This window comes from Cnephaeus nilssonii (genome assembly GCF_951640355.1).
Source record: "Cnephaeus nilssonii genome assembly, chromosome: 16".
Classification (NCBI taxonomy): domain Eukaryota; kingdom Metazoa; phylum Chordata; class Mammalia; order Chiroptera; family Vespertilionidae; genus Cnephaeus; species Cnephaeus nilssonii.
In genome coordinates, this window is record NC_137087.1 from 21,835,452 (window position 1) to 21,854,725 (window position 19,274).

At 39.5% G+C, this 19,274-nt stretch overlaps 1 protein-coding gene across 5 annotated transcripts in view; it reads right to left on the reverse strand.

The window, feature by feature from the left end:
• The window catches only part of CCAR1 (cell division cycle and apoptosis regulator 1), a 57,547-nt gene extending 38,273 nt beyond the window's left edge, over positions 1-19,274 (reverse strand). For 2 of the 5 annotated variants that reach the window (XM_079794337.1, XM_079794336.1), the window contains exons 1-8: positions 19,137-19,274; positions 17,722-17,844; positions 10,646-10,818; positions 10,227-10,271; positions 5,501-5,533; positions 1,822-2,015; positions 579-693; positions 271-463 (exon numbers count right to left, since the gene is read on the reverse strand). In XM_079794337.1, coding sequence (XP_079650463.1) covers positions 271-463; positions 579-693; positions 1,822-2,015; positions 5,501-5,533; positions 10,227-10,271; positions 10,646-10,818; positions 17,722-17,844; positions 19,137-19,140 — 880 coding nt within the window. In that variant the 5' untranslated portion in view covers positions 19,141-19,274. The other 3 variants (XM_079794338.1, XM_079794339.1, XM_079794340.1) reach the window with 3 other exon arrangements.

Here is a 19,274-nt window from a genome sequence, read left to right on the forward strand (position 1 = left end):
GTCAATCAATGATTCTCTCTCATCACTAATGTTTCTCTCTCTCTCCCTCTCCTTCCTCTCTGAAATCAATAAAAATACATTTTTTTAAAAACATATCCTTGGGTGAGGATAAAAAAAAATAAAGAGGATAAAAAAAAATAAACAAAATACTTAATTTTCAAGTATTTTGGAAGTCCTTGTTTTTTTCATAATTAAAAGTATACTCTTATTATTTTAACAATTATGTATTAGTCTGAAACATAAAAAACAAAGATACATTGCATATAATACCTTTCTGCTGTGGCTGCTGTAATAAAGGCTGTGGTTGAGTCTGCAACAGTGGTGTAATAGAAGCTGCTGAAATCTGTGCCTGTAGCAGTGACTGAGGCTGGGGCTGAGCCTGAACACCAAATGTTGTCTGTGGTGCAATTGGCTGGAGGACAGCAGGAGGAGTCTTCAGTAAAGGTTGGGTTTGGGACTGATTCTTAACAAAAAATAAACAAATAAAATAAAAATTTAAAATACGAAAGAAAAATCTTTATAAATCAGACAACTCGGTGACCAAGTTTCTACAATAGCTAACTCAGTATTTCATATACCTGATTCGGTAGTGTTTGAATTCTTTGTGCATTCCATTTAAAAGGCATATTGGGGTTATATGTAGCTTCAACCAATACTCTGTCACCCACTTGAGGGGTTTTCCCTTTGACAGCACTGGGGGAAAAAGAAAAAGCACATTTAAAAGAGTTTCCTCAAAAGAAGATTTACAAATTTGGTATTTTAAAGTACATTATTTCAAAAGCAAGAAAAGAAAAAAAAAAAGTAAATTATATCTAACCCCAATATATTCAACAAAAAAATAAAACAACCAGCCAGTGTAGTTCAATGGTTGAGCTCATCAACCTATGAATCAGGAAGTCACAGTTTGATTCCCAGTCAGGATACATGCCCAGGTTTCAGGTTCGATCCCCAGTGTGGGGCATGCAGGAGGTAGCCGATCAATGATACTCTCTCATCACTGATATTTCTTTTTCTCCCTCTCCCTTACGCTCTGAAATCAATAAAAATGTGTTTTTTTAAAAAAGTTTTAGTATGTAGGTAATCCTCATACTTTGGGCTTTGGAAAAATGACAGAAAGGCATATAAAATAGAAAAATAGAAGACCCACTTTCAAAAAAAATCATATAGTAAGGTCATTAGAAATATATTTGAAATCGCTAAGGAAATTCACTAACAAAATACTATTTTGGATATGTTAGTTCACCAATCACTCAATCCTATTTATTAATATTTTAATTTTAAAATGTTTTTAGTACCCTGGCTAGGTAGCATCATCCTGATATGCTAAGGTTGTGGGTTTGATCAGCAGTCCGGGCATATACAAGAATCAACCAATGAATGCATAAATAAGTGGAACAACAATCAGTTTCTCTCTTTCTCTTTCCTTTCCTCTCTCTCTAAAATCAATTTTTAAAAATGTTATAAAAAGAATGTTTTTAGTTTATATATCACTAGATATGTGAAAGAGAAGATAAATTTTAAAAGGTATATGATTATTTCAATACCTAATTTCATTATATGTCTAAACATGAAAAAATTAGAAATAATTCACTCCCACAAAATGTTTATAAAAAATTCACATAACTAGTTCATTTAATAAGCAAATGATAACTTCAGTCACATTCTCCATTAAAAAAGATTATGGGTACAAGTATGACAAGCGAAATGATTAAAACATAAAATTATAGCTAAACCACAATCCTATGCACAATTAAGCAGGTACTATCAATATACATAATGTTAAATACAAAAAGGCATCTGCCAACACCTAACAATGTTTACCTAAGCTGAAAGAATACATCTTCATCCACAAATCCAAATGTATCGTGCAGTTTTGTGACTACTCCTGTAAAAACACGCTGTTTCTGAGGTTGGGTTTGTTGCTGACTGGACCTTGGTGTTGGATATGATACAGTTATCTGTGCTGCAGGCTGAGGCGTAGACAGGCTAAGACTTGTAGGCAGTGCAACAGCTGGCTATAAAACAAAATCAAAATCAAATTAAGGTAGGGATTTGAAATAGTCTACAAATTCTCTAAAAATCGATTTTAAAAATCTAAAACAATAAAAAAGAAATAGTCTAGAAATTAAAAATAACTCAAAATGCTAAAAATAACTTATTTGAAGTTAGAAAAATACACATGAACACCTTGAAGATAAGAATCAAGTTTAAAAAATAGGTCATTTGAGGAAAAAGATACTGTAGTACAATGAGTTTAAAGAGCAGTGCTTAACCTGGCTGGTGTGGCTCAGTGGTTGAGCATTGTTTGGTTTGCAAGCTTGATCCCCAATGGGGAGCATATAGGAGGCAGCCAATAAATGATTCTCTTGCATCATTGATGTTTCTCTCTCTCTCTCTCTCTGAAATCAATAAAAAAATATACGTATATACATATATATTTTTTTAAAGTGTTTATTTTAGTTTTCTCTTAAGAATTCAAAATCCATAGTGGCATCATAAAGACTCAGGAAAATCCTATATAAGTGAATTAAGTCATAGAAAGACCAATATGTATGATCTCATGTGGAAAGTGGCTACAGTGTTTGGACGGGTTATGGTCCGAACCTGTGGTCCCACGTGGCTAAGTGATACAAGCTGTGGGAGATAGAGCAAGTAAACAAAGCTTGATCATGTGCATGTAATTGAGTAAGATTCGAAACCCAGGAGTACGTTGTAAACATCTTGACCATGCCCTAACTTTGCCTCGTGGAATCTGGCTATAAAATAAAGACTCGGCTTGCAGGCTGTGGCGCTGTCTCTCCATCAGAGAAGGCAGCGTCCCACCCAGCCCCAGCTTTCTTCTCTTGTCTGTCTTTTCTTAATCCTTCACCGCCCCCTCTCAGGCTCACCAAACCTGGCCATGCTGGTGCGGCACAATCTCACTCATGTGAAATTAAAAACACACACACAAAGATCTCAAAGAAACCGAACCAAATGGTGGCTGCCAGAGGAGTGTAGGGGAAGTAGGTGAAGGTGGTCAAAAAGTACAATCTTCCAGTTACAAGATAAAAAAGTTCTGGGGATATAATGTACAGCAGGATGACTAACCTATATAATAATCCTATACAATAAAGAGGTAATATGCAAATTGACCATGCCAACACACAAGATGGCCACCACAAGATGGCCAGCAGGGGAGGGCAGTTGGGAGGGACCAGGCCTGCAAGGGAGGGCAGTTGGGGGTGATCAGGTCTGCAGGGGAGGGCAGTTAAGGGCAACCGGGCCGGCAGAGGAGGGCAGTTGGGGCGACCAGGCCTGAAGGGGAGGGCAGTTGGGGGGGACCAGGCCTGCAGGGAAGGGCAGTTGGGGGGGACCAGGCCTCTAGGGGAGGGCAGTTGGGGGGGACCAGGCCTGCAGGGGAGGGAAGTTGGGGGCAACCAGGCCTGCAGTGCAGGGCAGTTGGGGGGAGGAGGGTCCAAGCCTGCAGGGGAGAGAAGTTGGGGGGAACCAGGCCAGCAGGGGAGAGCAGTTAGGGGCGACCAGGCCAGCAGGGGAGGGCAATTAGAGGTGACTGGGCTGGCAGGGGAGGGCAGTTGGGGGGACCAGGCCTGCAGGGGAGGGCAGTTAGGGGCAATCAGGCCAGCAGGGGAGCAGTTAGGCGTCAATCAGGCTGGCAGGGGAGTGGTTGGGGGTGATCAGGCTGGCAGGCAGAAGCAGTTAGGGGCAATCAGGCAGGCAGGTGAGTGGTTGGGAGCCAGCAGTCCTGGATTGTGAGAGGGATGTCCGACTGCCCGTTTAGGCCCAATCCAAATGGGCAGAAGGACATCCCTCAAGGGGTTCCAGACTGGAGAGGGTGCAGGCTGGGCTGAGGGACACCCCCTCCCCCATGCACGAATTTCGTGCACTGGGCCTCTAGTAGTTAATAAAACTATTGTATATTTGAAAGTTGCTAAGAGAGATCTTAAGTTCTCATCAAAAGAAAAAAATGTGTAACTATGTGAAAGTAATTATTTAATCAAATTTACTTTGGTAATAATCATTTTACTATATATGTAAAATCATATTGTTCTTTAAACTAATACAATGTTATATGTCAATTACATCTTAATAAAACTAGGAAAAAATAAAAATGTTAACACTTGCATTGGTCTTTTCTAGCACTATCAAGCATGAATAACAACACATTGATTAAAACGTATGCATAGAAATAGAAATAATATCAAAATAAAGGAGCAATCATCTGATTCTTCAAGTCAAACCATGGGATTTGTTTTACACCTACTCAATAAAGCTAGTCTTCAAGTTCAAAAATTTTAAAAAATAAAAGCAAAGTCCTATATTCGTACAGTAAAAGAACTCAGCATTTCTTAAACTACAATCACAAAATTATGTTCTCATGAAATTTCTTTAACATTCTAACACACCAATGGTTTATGGGCAGACTTTGGGAAATGTTATTCTAAGAAAAGACAAAATTTTACAGCTTTTCTACTTAATTTGGAAATTCTACTATTAGAGATTGAAAATATGAAACATGTTACATTTTATTTCAATAACAACAACAAAGTTTGAGGTTGACTGTACATTTGAAGTGTACTTTAAAAAAAACAACTAACAGGTTCAAGACTAAAAAGGTATAAAAAGTTATATAGTAAAGAGCTCCTCTCCTACTCCTATTCCTCAGCTGCTCATTTCCCTAATCATGGGTGCAATATATATTAGAGATTCTGCTCTCTTTTGAACAGTTGCACAGTATTTCACTCAAAGTACATACCAGGGGTCAGTGAACTATGGCACATGAAAAGATATTCAACACACAGGTTATGATTTTTGTACTGCACACAAGCCAAGGATAGTTTTTACACTTTTTAAGGGTTATAAAAAAGAAAAAAGAAATGCAAGAGATTTTAAGTGACCCATGAAGCCTAAAGTAAACATTACATATCCCAAGTTCAAAACCTTAAAGAAATGTTTTTTAAAAATTGATTTCAGAGGAGATAGAAACATCAATGATGAGAGAGAATCACTGATCGACTGCCTCTTGCATGCCCCCTACAGGGTTAGAGCCCACAATCGGGGCATGTGCCTTGACATAGTTTCCAACCATGACTTCCTGGTTCATAGGTCAAAGCACAACCACTGAGCAACACTGGCTGGGCGAAAAAAATTTTAATGTTACTAAAAATTAAATTGATAATGTAAACAGTTACTTCACCTTTAAGGTCAACCTTAAAAGGATATGTAATGTGTACAAAAATTTCCTAAAAATATTCGTTCAAAGAAAATATAAATGCCAGTATCAGTATTAAGTTTAAAATTAGACCTTATACTAGTATTTATTCAAACTAGATCACAGTTCAATCTGCAATAAAAAGCTATAAAAAACAAAAACATACTTTTCATTTTTATTTAGCATAGTGCTAAACTAATATGTGAATCCAAAAAATATTCATTTTTCAACCCTCAAAGAAAAACTATGCTCTACTCTTCATTCAGATATCCAAAAGAAAATCAAACTAACCTGTGTTAAAAGGGTCTGCTGAGGTTGCTGCAACTGAAAATAGAAAACACACAAACAGGAAAGAAAAAAGAAAAGGATCAATCAAAATTGTCTCATATATGCTTTCTTCATTTAAGAAAAAATTCCTATTATGTGGCTACTTCTAATTGAGAAATATGTAAAAAGTAACAGGTCATTAGGTATAAAGTTTCCTACAGATACATTCAACAAATGCAGAACTGATACATAACTAACTCATTCAAAAAAAGTAAGAAAGTCATCTTTATTTTATTTTATAAGAATAACACCCACAGAAAACCTCCCTAAGTCCCTACTGGGGAAGATTTCTAGTTATGTCACATGATAATTACCATGTTACAGAAATTTTTCAGTATCATACATATGCTACTTGTATCAAAGTATCACTGGCTATCTAATTCATACATATGCCCATAAAATGAGAAGCACTCCTGATGGTCTGTTTTGCCACTGCATTGGAATTATAAATGACAGCACAGTCTGAAATAATTTTTCCAGCAATAGCTAAGTATAGTATTACCATAACGTAGAAGGAATTGGTATAAAGGGGGAATATTTATTTTTAAAGAATTACATTGTTTTTTAAAATCTATTTCTTTTTTTTTATAATTTTTTTTTATTATTATTTCAGAGAGGAAGGGAGAGGGAGAGAGATAGAAACATCAATGATGAGAGAGAATCATTGATCGGCTGCCTCCTGCACACCCCCTACTGGGGATCAAGCCCGTAACCCAGGCATGTGACCTTGAATGGAATTGAACTTGGGACACCCTTCAGTCCACAGGCCGACGCTCTATCCACTGAGCCAAACCAGCTAGGGCTTAATATATTTCTTTATTGATTTCAGAGAGGAAGGGAGAGGAAGAGAGAGATAGAAACATCAATGATGAGAGAGAATCATTGATCAGGTGCCTCCTGCACAACCCCTACTGGGGACCGAGCCCACAACTCGGGCATGTGCCTTTGGCCGGATTTGAACCTGGGACCCTTCAGTCTGCAGGCCGACGCTCTATCCACTGAGCCAAACTGGCTAGGGCTAAAGGGGGAAATTTTAATCCTTTGCACTCGCTTGCTTTTTTCTCGATTCCTTTATTCTACTCAGGATTTAATTTTTTAAATACCCCAGATTTTACAAAGCGCGGCAATAGAATAAAAAACTGGAGTTTCTTTTCATACAAACTTATTTATTTGGATTTTTTTATATTTCAAATTATTGATACATTCAAAGAGTAATTTTAATCTCGATGCTAACCATGTCAAGTCACACTCGACATCCGAGTGCAAAAGGTTAAAACTCTGGAATAGAAACTTGACTTAAGCTAGGCTAAAAGAACCTATATGAAGTTCTAATTCAAAACACTCAATTTACATGGAGTCACCATGATTTATAGGTTAAATCTAGCAAATTACTATTTTTCTCTAAGTCAAAAATGAATGATATTTTGTTATCCTATATAATAAAAGATTAATATGCAAATTGTCCTAAGAGTTCGACCAACTGGGAGTTCGACCGCTCGCTATGATATGCACTGATCACCAGGGGGTGGCATGGAACAAAGGAAGGCTCCAGCTGGCAGCCAGGGGAAGGAAGGCCCTGATCGCTGGCCAGGCACAGTGACCCTACCCATGCATGAATTTTGTGCACTGGGCCTCTAGTTCTTCAATAAGAAAATTTGTGGGATATTTTTGGTTTTGTTTTTTAAAGAATACTCAATGACCTGGCTGAGTGGTTCAGTTGGTTGGAGTGTTATCCCGTGCACCAAAATGGTTGCAGGTTCTATTCCCAGTTAGGGCACATGCTTGGGATTCGAGTCCAATACCTGGTTGGGATACATACAGGAGGCAATGAATAGAGGTTTCTCTCTCAGAACAATATATTTCTCTCTCTCTCACTCTTTCTCTTGCTCTAAAAATAAATAAAAAGATATCCTTCGGTGAAGATTAAAAAAATACTCAGTAAGAGCTTTTTAATTTTTTAGGGATCAGACTGGGAGAAAAGATAAATGTTCATTTTTGTTTGCAAAGGTGTAATCTAGTAAATTGTTGTAGTTAAAGATAGTTTAAGAGAGAAAAAAGTTCCTTATATCTATAAATAAGAACTTAAAGAATTAGAGGTTTCAAACAAAAAGGCTATAAAAATTTTGTTTTTTCATCAGTTCATTCGGTCCCAAGTAATTCTTTTTTAAAAATATTTTTATTGGTTTCAGAGAGGAAGGGAGAGGGAGAGACAGAAACATCAATGATGAGAGAATCATTGATTGGCTGCCTCCTGCACGACTCATACTGGGGAACAAGCCAGCAACCCCGACATGTGCCCTTGACCTGAATCGAACCTGGGACTCTTCAGTCCACAGGCCAATGCTCTATCCACCGAACCGGCTAGAGCCCATCTAATTCTTGTTCTGTTTGATCTTGGGTTGGTGCTTTTATGAACCCATCAGCTTCTCCATTAGTTCTAGAAATCCCTACTCAGTCCAGTGGTATAAAATTATTAAGCAATGTCATTAGAAGTATGTACTCCAAAGTGACTGTCATAATCCTCTCCACGAGTCTGTGAAACAGTTCTTGGTTGAAGATGAAGCACTTCAGCTGACTGCAAGAGCTTTCAGGAAAGCCTCAAAGTAAAACAGTAACTTTGCTGGCTTTATTAGAGGTCCAGATATCTCTATATTTTATTGATTCTTCACAGAGAGGAAGGGAGAGAGACAGAGAGACAGAAACACCGATGAGAGAGAAACACTGATCAACTGCCTCCTGCACACTCCCCACTGGGGATGCGCCCGCAACCAAGGCACATGCCCCCGACCGGAATCGAACCCAGGACCCTTCAGTCCGCAGGCCGACGCTCTATCCACTGAGCCAAACCGGTTTCGGCAGAATAAAAATTTTTTATTAAAAAAAAAAAAAAAAGTAGCCCTAACTGGTTTGACTCAGTGGATAGAGCGTCGGCCTACGGACTGAAGGGTCCCAGGTTCAATTCTGGTCAAGGGCATGTATCTTGGTTGCGAGCACATCCCCAGTGGGGGTTATACAGGAGGCAGCTGATCGATGTCTCTCTCTCATCGATGTTTCTAACTCTCTATCCCTCTCCCTTCCTCTCTGTAAAAAATCAATAAAAATATATATTTTTTTTAAAAAAAGAGTAATGCCTCTTTAAAAAAATATTTTTTTAATTGTTTTCAGAGAGGAAGGGAGAGAGAGAGAAACATCAATGATGAGAGAATCATCGATTGCCTGCCTCCTGCATGCCCCCTACTGGGGATCGAGCCCACAACCTGGGCATGTACTAGTATGTGCCCTGACCAGGAATCAAACTGTGACCACCTAGTTTGATGGGCCAATGCTCAACCACTGAGCCACGCCAGCCGGACAGTAATGCCTTTTTTTCAGTCAAAATAATTTTGAGTATTGGCATTTTCATATGTTCAACCTAACACTTAATTTTTAGTAATATATCTATTTCATTAACAGCACTGAAATAAGTCTAAGGGTGTTTTGAAAACAAGAGAGCCAACTTTAACATCAATCTCTTGTCAATTTTTAGAACTTTAAAGCAATTATTTGTGGTATAGTGTAATCTTCAGAGAAAATGCAATGCTTCTGAAACCCCAAAGGACTTAAGCCAAGGATGAAATTGGGGCATGGATCTAGCAATGAGAGATTACAAACTGAAAAGCCTGTTTCTCCACAGTGTCTTTGGATCCAAGTTTTTGGTCCCCCTCTCTTGTATGCTTTTCCTTTCCTGACAGCTATACTTTCCTGAAGCTTATTAAAGGCACTGAGAAAGAATGAAGACTACCTCTTAACTCTGGAGAAGTCTAGAATGGGTGCTTAGTCTAAAACATATCTAGATTTCTGCAGGGAAAATGCTTTTCCCTGACAAGCTTCTCCTTAGGTTGTTTTTCTTAGTTCTTCCTACATCACAGATATGAGACCTTGAGAAACAAGAGTATAAACCTAGAGAAAAGGGACCAAAGAAACTTGCTTTTAGTCAGGAGTTTTCAAATTGGGAGTAGGGTGGGAACTACAAGAGTAGGTTTCCTCCCATTTTCAACAGCTCTAATTTTAGTATTTTGTGTATTGGGTTTCAGTCTATAATATCATTGGGAAAAAAGGGAGAGGTTGTGATGCTTTAAAAAATAAAGGCTGAGCCGAAACCGGTTTGGCTCAGTGGATAGAGCGTCGGCCTGCGGACTCAAGGGTCCCGGGTTCGATTCCGGTCAAGGGCATGTACCTTGGTTGCGGGCACATCCCCAGTAGGGGGTGTGCAAGAGGCAGCTGATTGATGTTTCTCTCTCATCGATGTTTCTAACTCTCTATCCCTCTCTCTTCCTCTCTGTAAAAAATCAATAAAATATATTTAAAAATAAATAAATAAATAAAGCCTGAAAGCCAATGTCTATCTAGGGTTTAGGTTTCATATAGGAAAAAGCTTTTCGTTTTGAGTATTGGGGACTCAGAAACAGAGGGATTCTTTCTAGATTACCTCTACATGCATGTGGCAAACACTGGCTACTAGTTGAAGATTTGGGTTTTCAGGACCTCTCTCCTATCCTTCTTTTCCTTGAAGACATTCCTTTTTTACATACCCCAAAAGAATTCAAATCACATATTAAGGTAGCTGACAGGAAATAAACTGTATATGAATTAAACTGGAAAAAACACACTCTTTAAAAATCAGTTTTTAACATGAAAGATGTAAACTAACCTGTTGTTGCACACTATACAAGGCCTGCTGAGGTTGTGAATATTGCTGAGGGAAAAAGATTTTTTAAAGAAGAATATGCATATTAGTTTTATTCATTATCAAAAAGCAATATAAATACAAGTATATAAATATATAAGCAGAATTATACTAAAATTTTCTGGAACAGCTCAATGTCATCCAAAATAAACAAAATAGTGATTATACTCTGGGATCCAACAAGAACTGAATTTTGTTCAAATAATTTGACTATGCAACTATACTCCTCACTATATCCTAGGCATACGTAATTTTTATCTCCAGAAAAAACTAAGCATAATAAAAACCCACAACCATTCATTCTTTAAAAACTGAAGGTGCCTACCCTTGTTACAGATTTAATAGTTTTCTAGATCACATATCAAAACCTATTAGAGATTCACCTGTTGCAATGCAGCTGCTGCAGCTGCGGCTTGTTGCTGCAATGCTGCAGTTTGAGTTAACTGATAGTTTGCTGGGGTTGGCGTGGTAAGGCCTGCTGCCGCCAATGCAGTTTGCTGTGTATAAATGGTAGGAGATGCTCCAAGGAGTGATGGCTGCTGAACACCCAATGCAGCTAAAATGAGATTAAAAGGAGGGGAGGGGATCAAGATTATTTGGGTCCTTTCCATGACAGCTTAGTTATGCATTATGGTCTGCCATGGTTTAATAAAAACATAGAGAAAAGTTTTCAGTAATGCTTGTTGAATTTAACTGATTAATGTGCCATACCAGATCCCAATGACTTTAATATTAAGTGTTCATGTAATGATAGATACAAGAAAACATTCATCTACAAAATTAAACTACAGAATGAACCTAACCAACCTTACCTAAACCAAGAGGCTAAAAGTAACCACAAAAAGTATTTAAAAAAACAAAAAAACAAAACAAAACCATATTGCTTGGAGAGGGGGGAAAGTATTTTAGGAAGAGCAAAAAATAAATTATCTTACAATAAAATTCCTGTTTTATCTTGAAGCAGATGATAATAATATATTAAGGGCAATGTTGCTGAAAGTGATCCATCCATAATACTTCCTACTGGACAGAATATTCACTTACTTTTACTTTGCATTAAAAAAAATGTAAAACTAAAAACAGACAAAAGCAACACTTAAAAGCACAAAAATTTTTAATTATAGTGCACTACTGTACTGAGCAATGAGAGCTAAAATTAACCACACAGTGACTAAAAATGATCTTTACATATGTCAAATAATTGGGTGGAGGGCTCATAATGACAGGTTTAGGTACTTAATGTTTAACGAATGCTTAGGGCTAAAAGCTGAAGCGAGCACAAGGAAGATTTTACTTGATGCTTTTATGCAATTCCATTAAATGCAAAACAGCAATCAATTAAAAATTACAGTCTAGCACTGCATTTCACTAAACTGTATCTCCTGAAACAGTAACTAGCTCTCCAGGACATTAAAGTTTGACAAAAAGGGGTCCAAGTTTTAAAAAATATAAGAAACAGTGGCCCTGCCCTGGCAGGTTTGGCTCAGTGGATAGAGTGTTCGCCCGAAAACTAAAGGGTCCCAGGTTCGATTCTGGCCAACGGCACATGCCTGGGTTGTGGGCTCGATCCCCAGTAGGGGGCGTGCAGGAGGCAGCTGATCAATAAAGAAATATACTTAAAAAAAAAAAAAAAAAAGAAAGAAACAGTGGCCCTGGCTGGTTTGGCTTGGTGGATAGGGTGTCGGCCTGTGTACTGAAAGGTCCCAGGTTTGATTCCGGTCAAGGGCACATGCCTGGGCCGGGGTTGTGGGGCTTGATGCCCGGTGAGGGGCCAATCAATAATTCTCTCTTATCATTGATGTTTCTATCTCTTTCCCTCTCTCTTCCTCTCTGAAATAAAAACATGTTAAAACGTTAAAAAAAATCAAACAGTAAAATAAGCACATATTTTCACTTCAGAATGTCTTAGAACCTTTAATATTCCACCAAAAATTATGACTCTCAAAGAGATTACCATAAAAGCAATATTTGCTCATGGAACACTCCCTTTTCCATCTTGCTTGCATCAAGAATAACTTTTGCCGAAACCGGTTTGGCTCAGTGGATAGAGCGTCGGCCTGCGGACTGAAGGGTCCCAGGTTCGATTCCGGTCAAGGGCATGTACCTTTGTTGCGGGCACATCCCCAGTAGGGGTTGTGCAAGAGGCAGCTGATCGATGTTTCTCTATCACCGATGTTTCTAACTCTCTATCCCTCTCTCTTCCTCTCTGTGAAAAATCAATAAAATATTTTAAAAAAAAGAAAAGCTTGAAAAATTGCTGCTCTATAGCTATTAATTAATAATCCTATAGAAAGAATATTATTCTTTATAGGAACAGAATAGAGAAAACTAATGAACTAACTAAAGTACCTAGTATACAGTATCCAGAAAATCTTTAGGAGTGTGATATTCACCATCAATCAGTTGTTTAAGAGTACAGTTATTTAAGAGTACAAGCCTGGATGGCGTGGCTCAGTGGTTGAGCATTGGCCTGTGAACCAGGAGGTCACTGGTTCAATTCCTGGTCAGGGCACATGCCCAGGTTGTGGGCTCGATCCCCAGTAGGGGGTGTGCAGAACCGATTAATGATTCTTTCATTGATGTTTCTATCTCTCACTCTCTCTCCCTTCCTTTCTGAAATCAATAAAAATATTTAAAAATAAAAATAAATAAATAAAACAAACCAACAACAAAGGCAAAAACAGAAAACAAACAAGTCCCAGAAATCATGTTTGGGATTCTGGGAAATTACAAATTATTCCCTACAAAAACACTGTTCACAATTTAAAAGGGAGGAAAGGAAAAAAAAAGAAGATCCTAAGGTGGGGGGAAAAACTTTCTAAATATCCTACATACATAGTATTAAATCCTTACCACATTAATCTTTAAAAATATATATATTTTATTTATCTCAAAGAGAGGAAGGGAGACGAATAGACAGATAGAAACATCAATAATGAGAATCATTGGTCAGCAATCTCTTGCACACCCCCTACTAGGGATAGAGCCCATATCTGGTTCTAAGATCGATGCTCAACCACTGAGCAACACTGGCAGGCTACCCCATTAATCTTTTCTCTTTTGCATTTAAGGTAAATCAGATGTCCTAGATGGGCAGAAAGAAGAAACCAGGACTAACTAAATGTATTTAAACAGAAAGAAGTGGGGAACATCTTAACACCAATGTCCGTTCAAAATGAGGTTAATTGCAATGAGAATAGAGAAAAAGGTACCAAAATCTAAGGCACAGATTCTAACTAGTGGATTCTGTTAACCTTGTGAACTTGTATGCAAAATTTCAGACCAGAAATTCCAGTTTTCATCAGATTTTCAAAAAAGGTTAAGAACCACTGTTCTAGGATAATAGAAGCAAAATTCTCATGTAAACACAAAACAGGGAAAGACGCTAGGAAAAGTTATTATTATTTAAAATTATAAGTACCTCCTTCAGCCACTTGAGCTCTGACCTTAGATCTGTTCTGTTGCACTCTGCTGGTACCAATTTCCACAACTTTGTAAAGTACTGATAATTGCCACAGAAAAAGGACTCAGAGCCAGAAAGTCTGTTTTTTTTCCTACAGCTTTTTTTTCCTACAGCTTTTAGTGAGTTCTGGACTCACTTTTGTGTATATCTGAGAAATTATCCTTGCATATTTGCATATAGCTTTCTTTAGTCTTATGAATTATTATAATCAAATTCTGCAAGATAATTCTGTAATTTGCAAAGCAAAAAGTTATTAACCTCTGGTTTAATCTTTCTGTCTATATAAGTGGCTAAACTCTTGTCAGCAGGAGAACTTTTCCAATTATCCATATTGGAAAGTCTGTTCATTTATCTGATTCAGTATGTTTGTTGAAGGTCTCATGACCCACCTTAAAAATACGCTTATCATTATATACCAATACTTCTACAAACTTATGAAATGAGTCCTAAATGATGACAGGCTACTAGGTAAATATGTAAATTTAAGAGCTGTTTAGTTAAATGTTCAAGGACAAATATAAAATACATTATTTTCTAAAATGTAAAATCAGTTTCATATGACTGAAATGTTCATGTTATACCATACTAGTAGCTACTATATACTGAATAAACAGACTAGTTAAACCCAAAAGAGCCTCCATGTGTTTGAATGTTTTTGGTTGTTTTTACTGTAGTTGATTTCTAATTTCATTCCACTGTGAAATAATGAATGGGTTACCAATGAGATCAAGAAAGAAATCAAAAACTTCATGGAAACAAATGAAGATGAACACACAACAACCCAAAATCTCTGGGACACAGCAAAAGCAGTCCTGAGGGAAGTTCATAGCACTACAGGCCTACCTCAAAAACAGAAAAATCAACAATAAACTATTTAACCCTACAACTTAAAGAACTAGAAAGAGAACAAGAAGAAAAGCCCAGAGTAAGCAGAAGGAAGGAAATAAAAGATTAGAGCAGAAATAAATAAGAGACTAAAAAAATATATAGAAAAAATCAATGAAAACAAGACCTTGTTCTTTGAAAGGATAAAAAAAATTGATGAACTGTTAGCCAGACTTATCAAGAAACAAAGAGGACCCAAATAAATAAAATCAGAAATGAGTGGAGAAGTAACCACTGACACCACAGAAATACAAAGGATTGTAAGGAAAATCTATGAACTATATGCCAACAAGCTGGACAATGTGGATGAAATGGACAAATTCCTATTACACCATGGAATACTGTGCAGCAGTAAAAAAGAAGAATCTCTTATCCTTTTAGACAGCATAGAGGGACCTGGAGAGTATCATGCTAAGTGAAATAAGTCAGTCAGAGAAAGACAAGTATAACATGATCTCACTCGTATGTGGAATCTAAGTTACAAAATAAATTGATGAATGGAGTGGATCCAGAGACATGAAAGTATGGAACAGAGTGCGGAAACTCTGGAGGCAGGGTGGAGGTGGAGTGGGGGGGAGGGGCGGGAATCAACCAAGGACCTTGTATGCATATATGCATGGCCCATGGACACAGACAATGGGGCAGTGCAGGCCTGGGGCAGGGGCAGGCTGGAGTGGGTCAGTGGGAGGGGAGGGAGGGAAGGGGACAAAAAAAATCCTATATAATAAAAGGGTAATATGCAAATTGACCCTAACAGCAGAATGACAGGGAACGACTGGTCGCTATGACACGCACTGACCACCAGGGGGCAGATGCTCAATGCAGGAGCTGCCCCCTGGTGGTCAGTGCGCTCCCACAGGGGGAGCTCCGCTCAGCCACAAGCCGGGCTGACGGCTACAAGTGCAGCGGCTGTGGAGAACCTCTCCCACCTCCTCGGCAGCTAAGGATGTCTGACTGCGGCTTAAGCTGTTAGTTGGACATCCCCCGAGGGCTCCCGGGCTGCCAGAGGGATGTCTGACTGCCAGCTTAGGCCCAATCCCCCAGGGAACGGGCCTAAGCCGGCAGGGGGACATCCCCTGAGGGGTCCTGGACTGCGAGAGGGACCCCCAAGTGCATGAATTTTCATGCACCGGGCCTCTAGTCCATAAATAATTTCCTACAGCACAAATACAAGCTATGCTTACACAAATCCCATTATTTACATATGAACCCTTTGGTGTCTCCTTTGTTCAGTCTTAAAATAAAAATAAAAGATAATAATATACATTTAAGTAATTACAATACAAATGTTAAGAACTACAGACAGTAGAATTCCACCATAACAGCTACTGTACTTAAATAATACAGATATGAATTTAAAACAAATCACATGTTGAAAAGTCAGGTAAAAACATGCTCAGTTTACCAAAATATCAGTACACAATACTTGCTTCTGGACACACAGTAGTTGCTAATAGTTCCTATTTCATGAAAACTAAGTCAAAACTATTATCTAACATAGAGGAGAAATACTTGAATCTGGAATATAATTTATACCTATATTTCATATTATTTTCAGTTGCCTACAGAACTATTGATCATTTATTTCCCCCAAATCAAGAGTAATTAAAATAAAAACCCTTAAAGTACCCATTCCTTTAAGGAGAAAGGTCACCTACATAACTAGTCATGTCTATCAAATTTTAGATACCCAAGTTAGAAGATCACAGTGTCTCAGTAATTGACCTCAAATTACAAAATAAATATTTTAAGTAAGTAAAATGCAGCAAAGAACGAGCAGTTTTGAAGTTTTACAGTTTTTTAAATGTTAAGGTGACTGACCTAATAGATTTAATTATCAGATATATCATAAATAAAAATATATTTAAATTAAAAGAATAAGCTGAACTTTTCTGGATACTCAAAGAAACTCAAGTTTTCATTATGTAGAATCTTATTTAAAATTCAAACCACAAGTCAAGAAATAGTAAAAAAAATTCTTCCTAAGAGCAATGGGAAGAACTTTACTGAAACAGAATTTTCAATGACATTCTTTATTTTGAACATGTAAATATTCATTTGCTCCTTTTATACATTTTTCTTTTGCTTGTTAAATTCTTTCAAGTTGGTTTTTCTACTTTCAATTCAAACAACTAAAAACTAGTCATGTTCCCAGTAGGGGGCGTGCAGGAGGCCGGCAATCAATGATGTTCCTCTCTCTCATTGATGTTTCTCTCTCTATTCCTCTCTCTAAAAATCAATAAAAACATATACTTTTTAAAAAGTACAGTCCAGCAGTCCAGGGGAGGGGGGAGTTAGAGCAACCAAAGGACTGTATGCATGCATACCAGCATAACCAATGGACACAGACACTGGGGCGGTGGGGGCTTGCCCAGTAGGAATGGCTGGGGGGAAGGGATTAAGTGGGGGGGAGGGGAGAAGACATATGTAAAATTTTACACAATAAAAATATAAGAAAAAAGTACTGTTGAGCCCTCAACACACAGCAGTCCACTTATACATGGATTTTTTCAATAAATATGTACAATACTATAAGTGTATTTCCTCTTATACTTTTCAATAACATTTTCTTTTCTCTATTATGTTATATATAATACATATAACATACAACATGTGTTGATCAACTGTTTGTGTTATCAGCAAGGCTTCCAGTCAACAGCAGGCTACTGATTTTTAGTAAAGTTTAAGTTTTGGGGTAGTCAAAAGTAGTACAGGAGTTTCCCCTGGGATGGTTCCATACTCCTAACCATTTCCCTTGTTCAAAGGTTAACTGTATGACTTCTGAATACTGGCACCTTAACATGCCAAATGATTCTGGTAAGCTCTAATGAATGAATGGCTGCTAACCTCTAACATAACTAAATCAACTAGGTCAATCAACTTCACGTTTTTAAAACTATAAAACTTCCAAACTGCTGTGCAAAACAGGGTGTGTGTTTTTGCTAGTTAACCCATGAATTTTTTAAAAAAGAGCTTCACAGACAAAATTAAAAGACACATCATTTGCACATATGTTACAGTAGTATGCATAGCCTGATTCAGTTATACCATGCAGCCCACGCCCCTGTCACCCCCGCCCCCATTTACAGTGCATGTGTTCAGGAGCCTGACCTGGCTGGGACACTGCAGTGGCTGTAAACTGAGTAGCCCAGGGCGGATTCTTCTGTCCTCCAAACTGAGCCATGGTGAAAGCCGGGGGGAAACCTTCGCTTGCTTGTCTTCTATAGCAGCGATCTGTTAAGAAAGGATCCACATTTTAAGGGTCAACCAAACTAGACATATCACAAAAGAAATGTCCCCTTTGTCAAGGACGTCTTCACAGTTCTACGTACGAATAACAAGGGGCAGGTGAAGGTCCGATATGTAGCAAACATTTTGACACCAGGTAGCTCACAAAAGTATCCAACCTCGATACGTGACATCAGGGGCAGACTGACAAGAAAGGCACTTCTTTCTGCGGCTACAAACTGTCACATTGAAACACAAGGCCATCTGCTGTTATCTATCCAATTCTCACCAGGAAGAAGCGCACAGCTTTAGGTTCAAAGGAAATAGAGCCTGCATGCTTCTTTTGGCAATGAGTCGGGGGTTCCAAGTGGCGATACCAATAACGGAAATTGGAAGACAGCGAGGAAAAGTATTCAAGAATATAATGTAAATAACGACCATCTCCATACTTTCTCAAATAGGTAAGAAATTAGGGGTCCCTGTTCTCTCCCCTCCCTCGAGGGAAAAAAAGACAGTTGAAATAACGGATGTCCTTTACAGAAGCATCGCGAAGACACCCCCCCCCCCCCGCAAAAAAAAATACAAGCCAGAAAAGGCGCAGATCTCAGCCCGCGCACCCTCTCCTGCTCCCGCGACCCGGAGGAGCCAGAGCTCTGCCATCCATCTTCCTCCCCAGCTCCAGCTCCAGCTCCTCGCGGGCTTCAGACCAGGGAAGGCGGAACCTTGCGTCCCGGGAGACGGGGCGAAGGACCCAGAGAGGAATAGAGAGCGCCCTGGTCCCCGGAATCCCTGGGCCGCACCAAGAAAGCCTTCCTCTCCCCAAACCCACGGCGCCCCGAGGGGTTCCGGCGCCCCGGCCCGGAGAGCCGGGCGCTAAAGCCGCAACGGCTCGAGAGCGAGGGATGGAGGCCGGCAGTCCCATCGACTAGACCGAGGCGGAGGGGCGCGGGGGGAGCCTCTCAGGGACCACGGGGAAAAGCCCGAGTGGGGGAAGGGCCGGCCGCGCGGGGCCTGCTCCGACCCGCACAAAAGGGACCGGGTCCCTCCCGCCCCAGCCTCACGAGAACCCCACCGCCGTCAGCCCAGGGGCGCCGTGCTACCAAAACGGTCGCTCCCGGCCCTTCCGCGGGCCGACAGGACGGGAGGAACCCGGGCTCCGCCGGCACCGCTTCAGAGGAGAGGACCAGACCTTCACCTGAATCGGCTGCCGGCTAACACCGAAGCCATTTCAAACCCGTCAGCCTGGGGCGCATGCGCCAACTCCCCCTCTTCCTCCACGCCTCTCCCTCCCCTCCTACCCATCGCTCCGCGGGGCGGCGCCGGCTGTGCGTAGTGCGTGCGCGCTCTCCCGCTCGTCTCCCTGCGCGGCTAGAACCGGAGCGTGCCCGCGGAAGGTTACCTCTGCTTCGCCGAACAATGAGCAACAATGAGCCCAC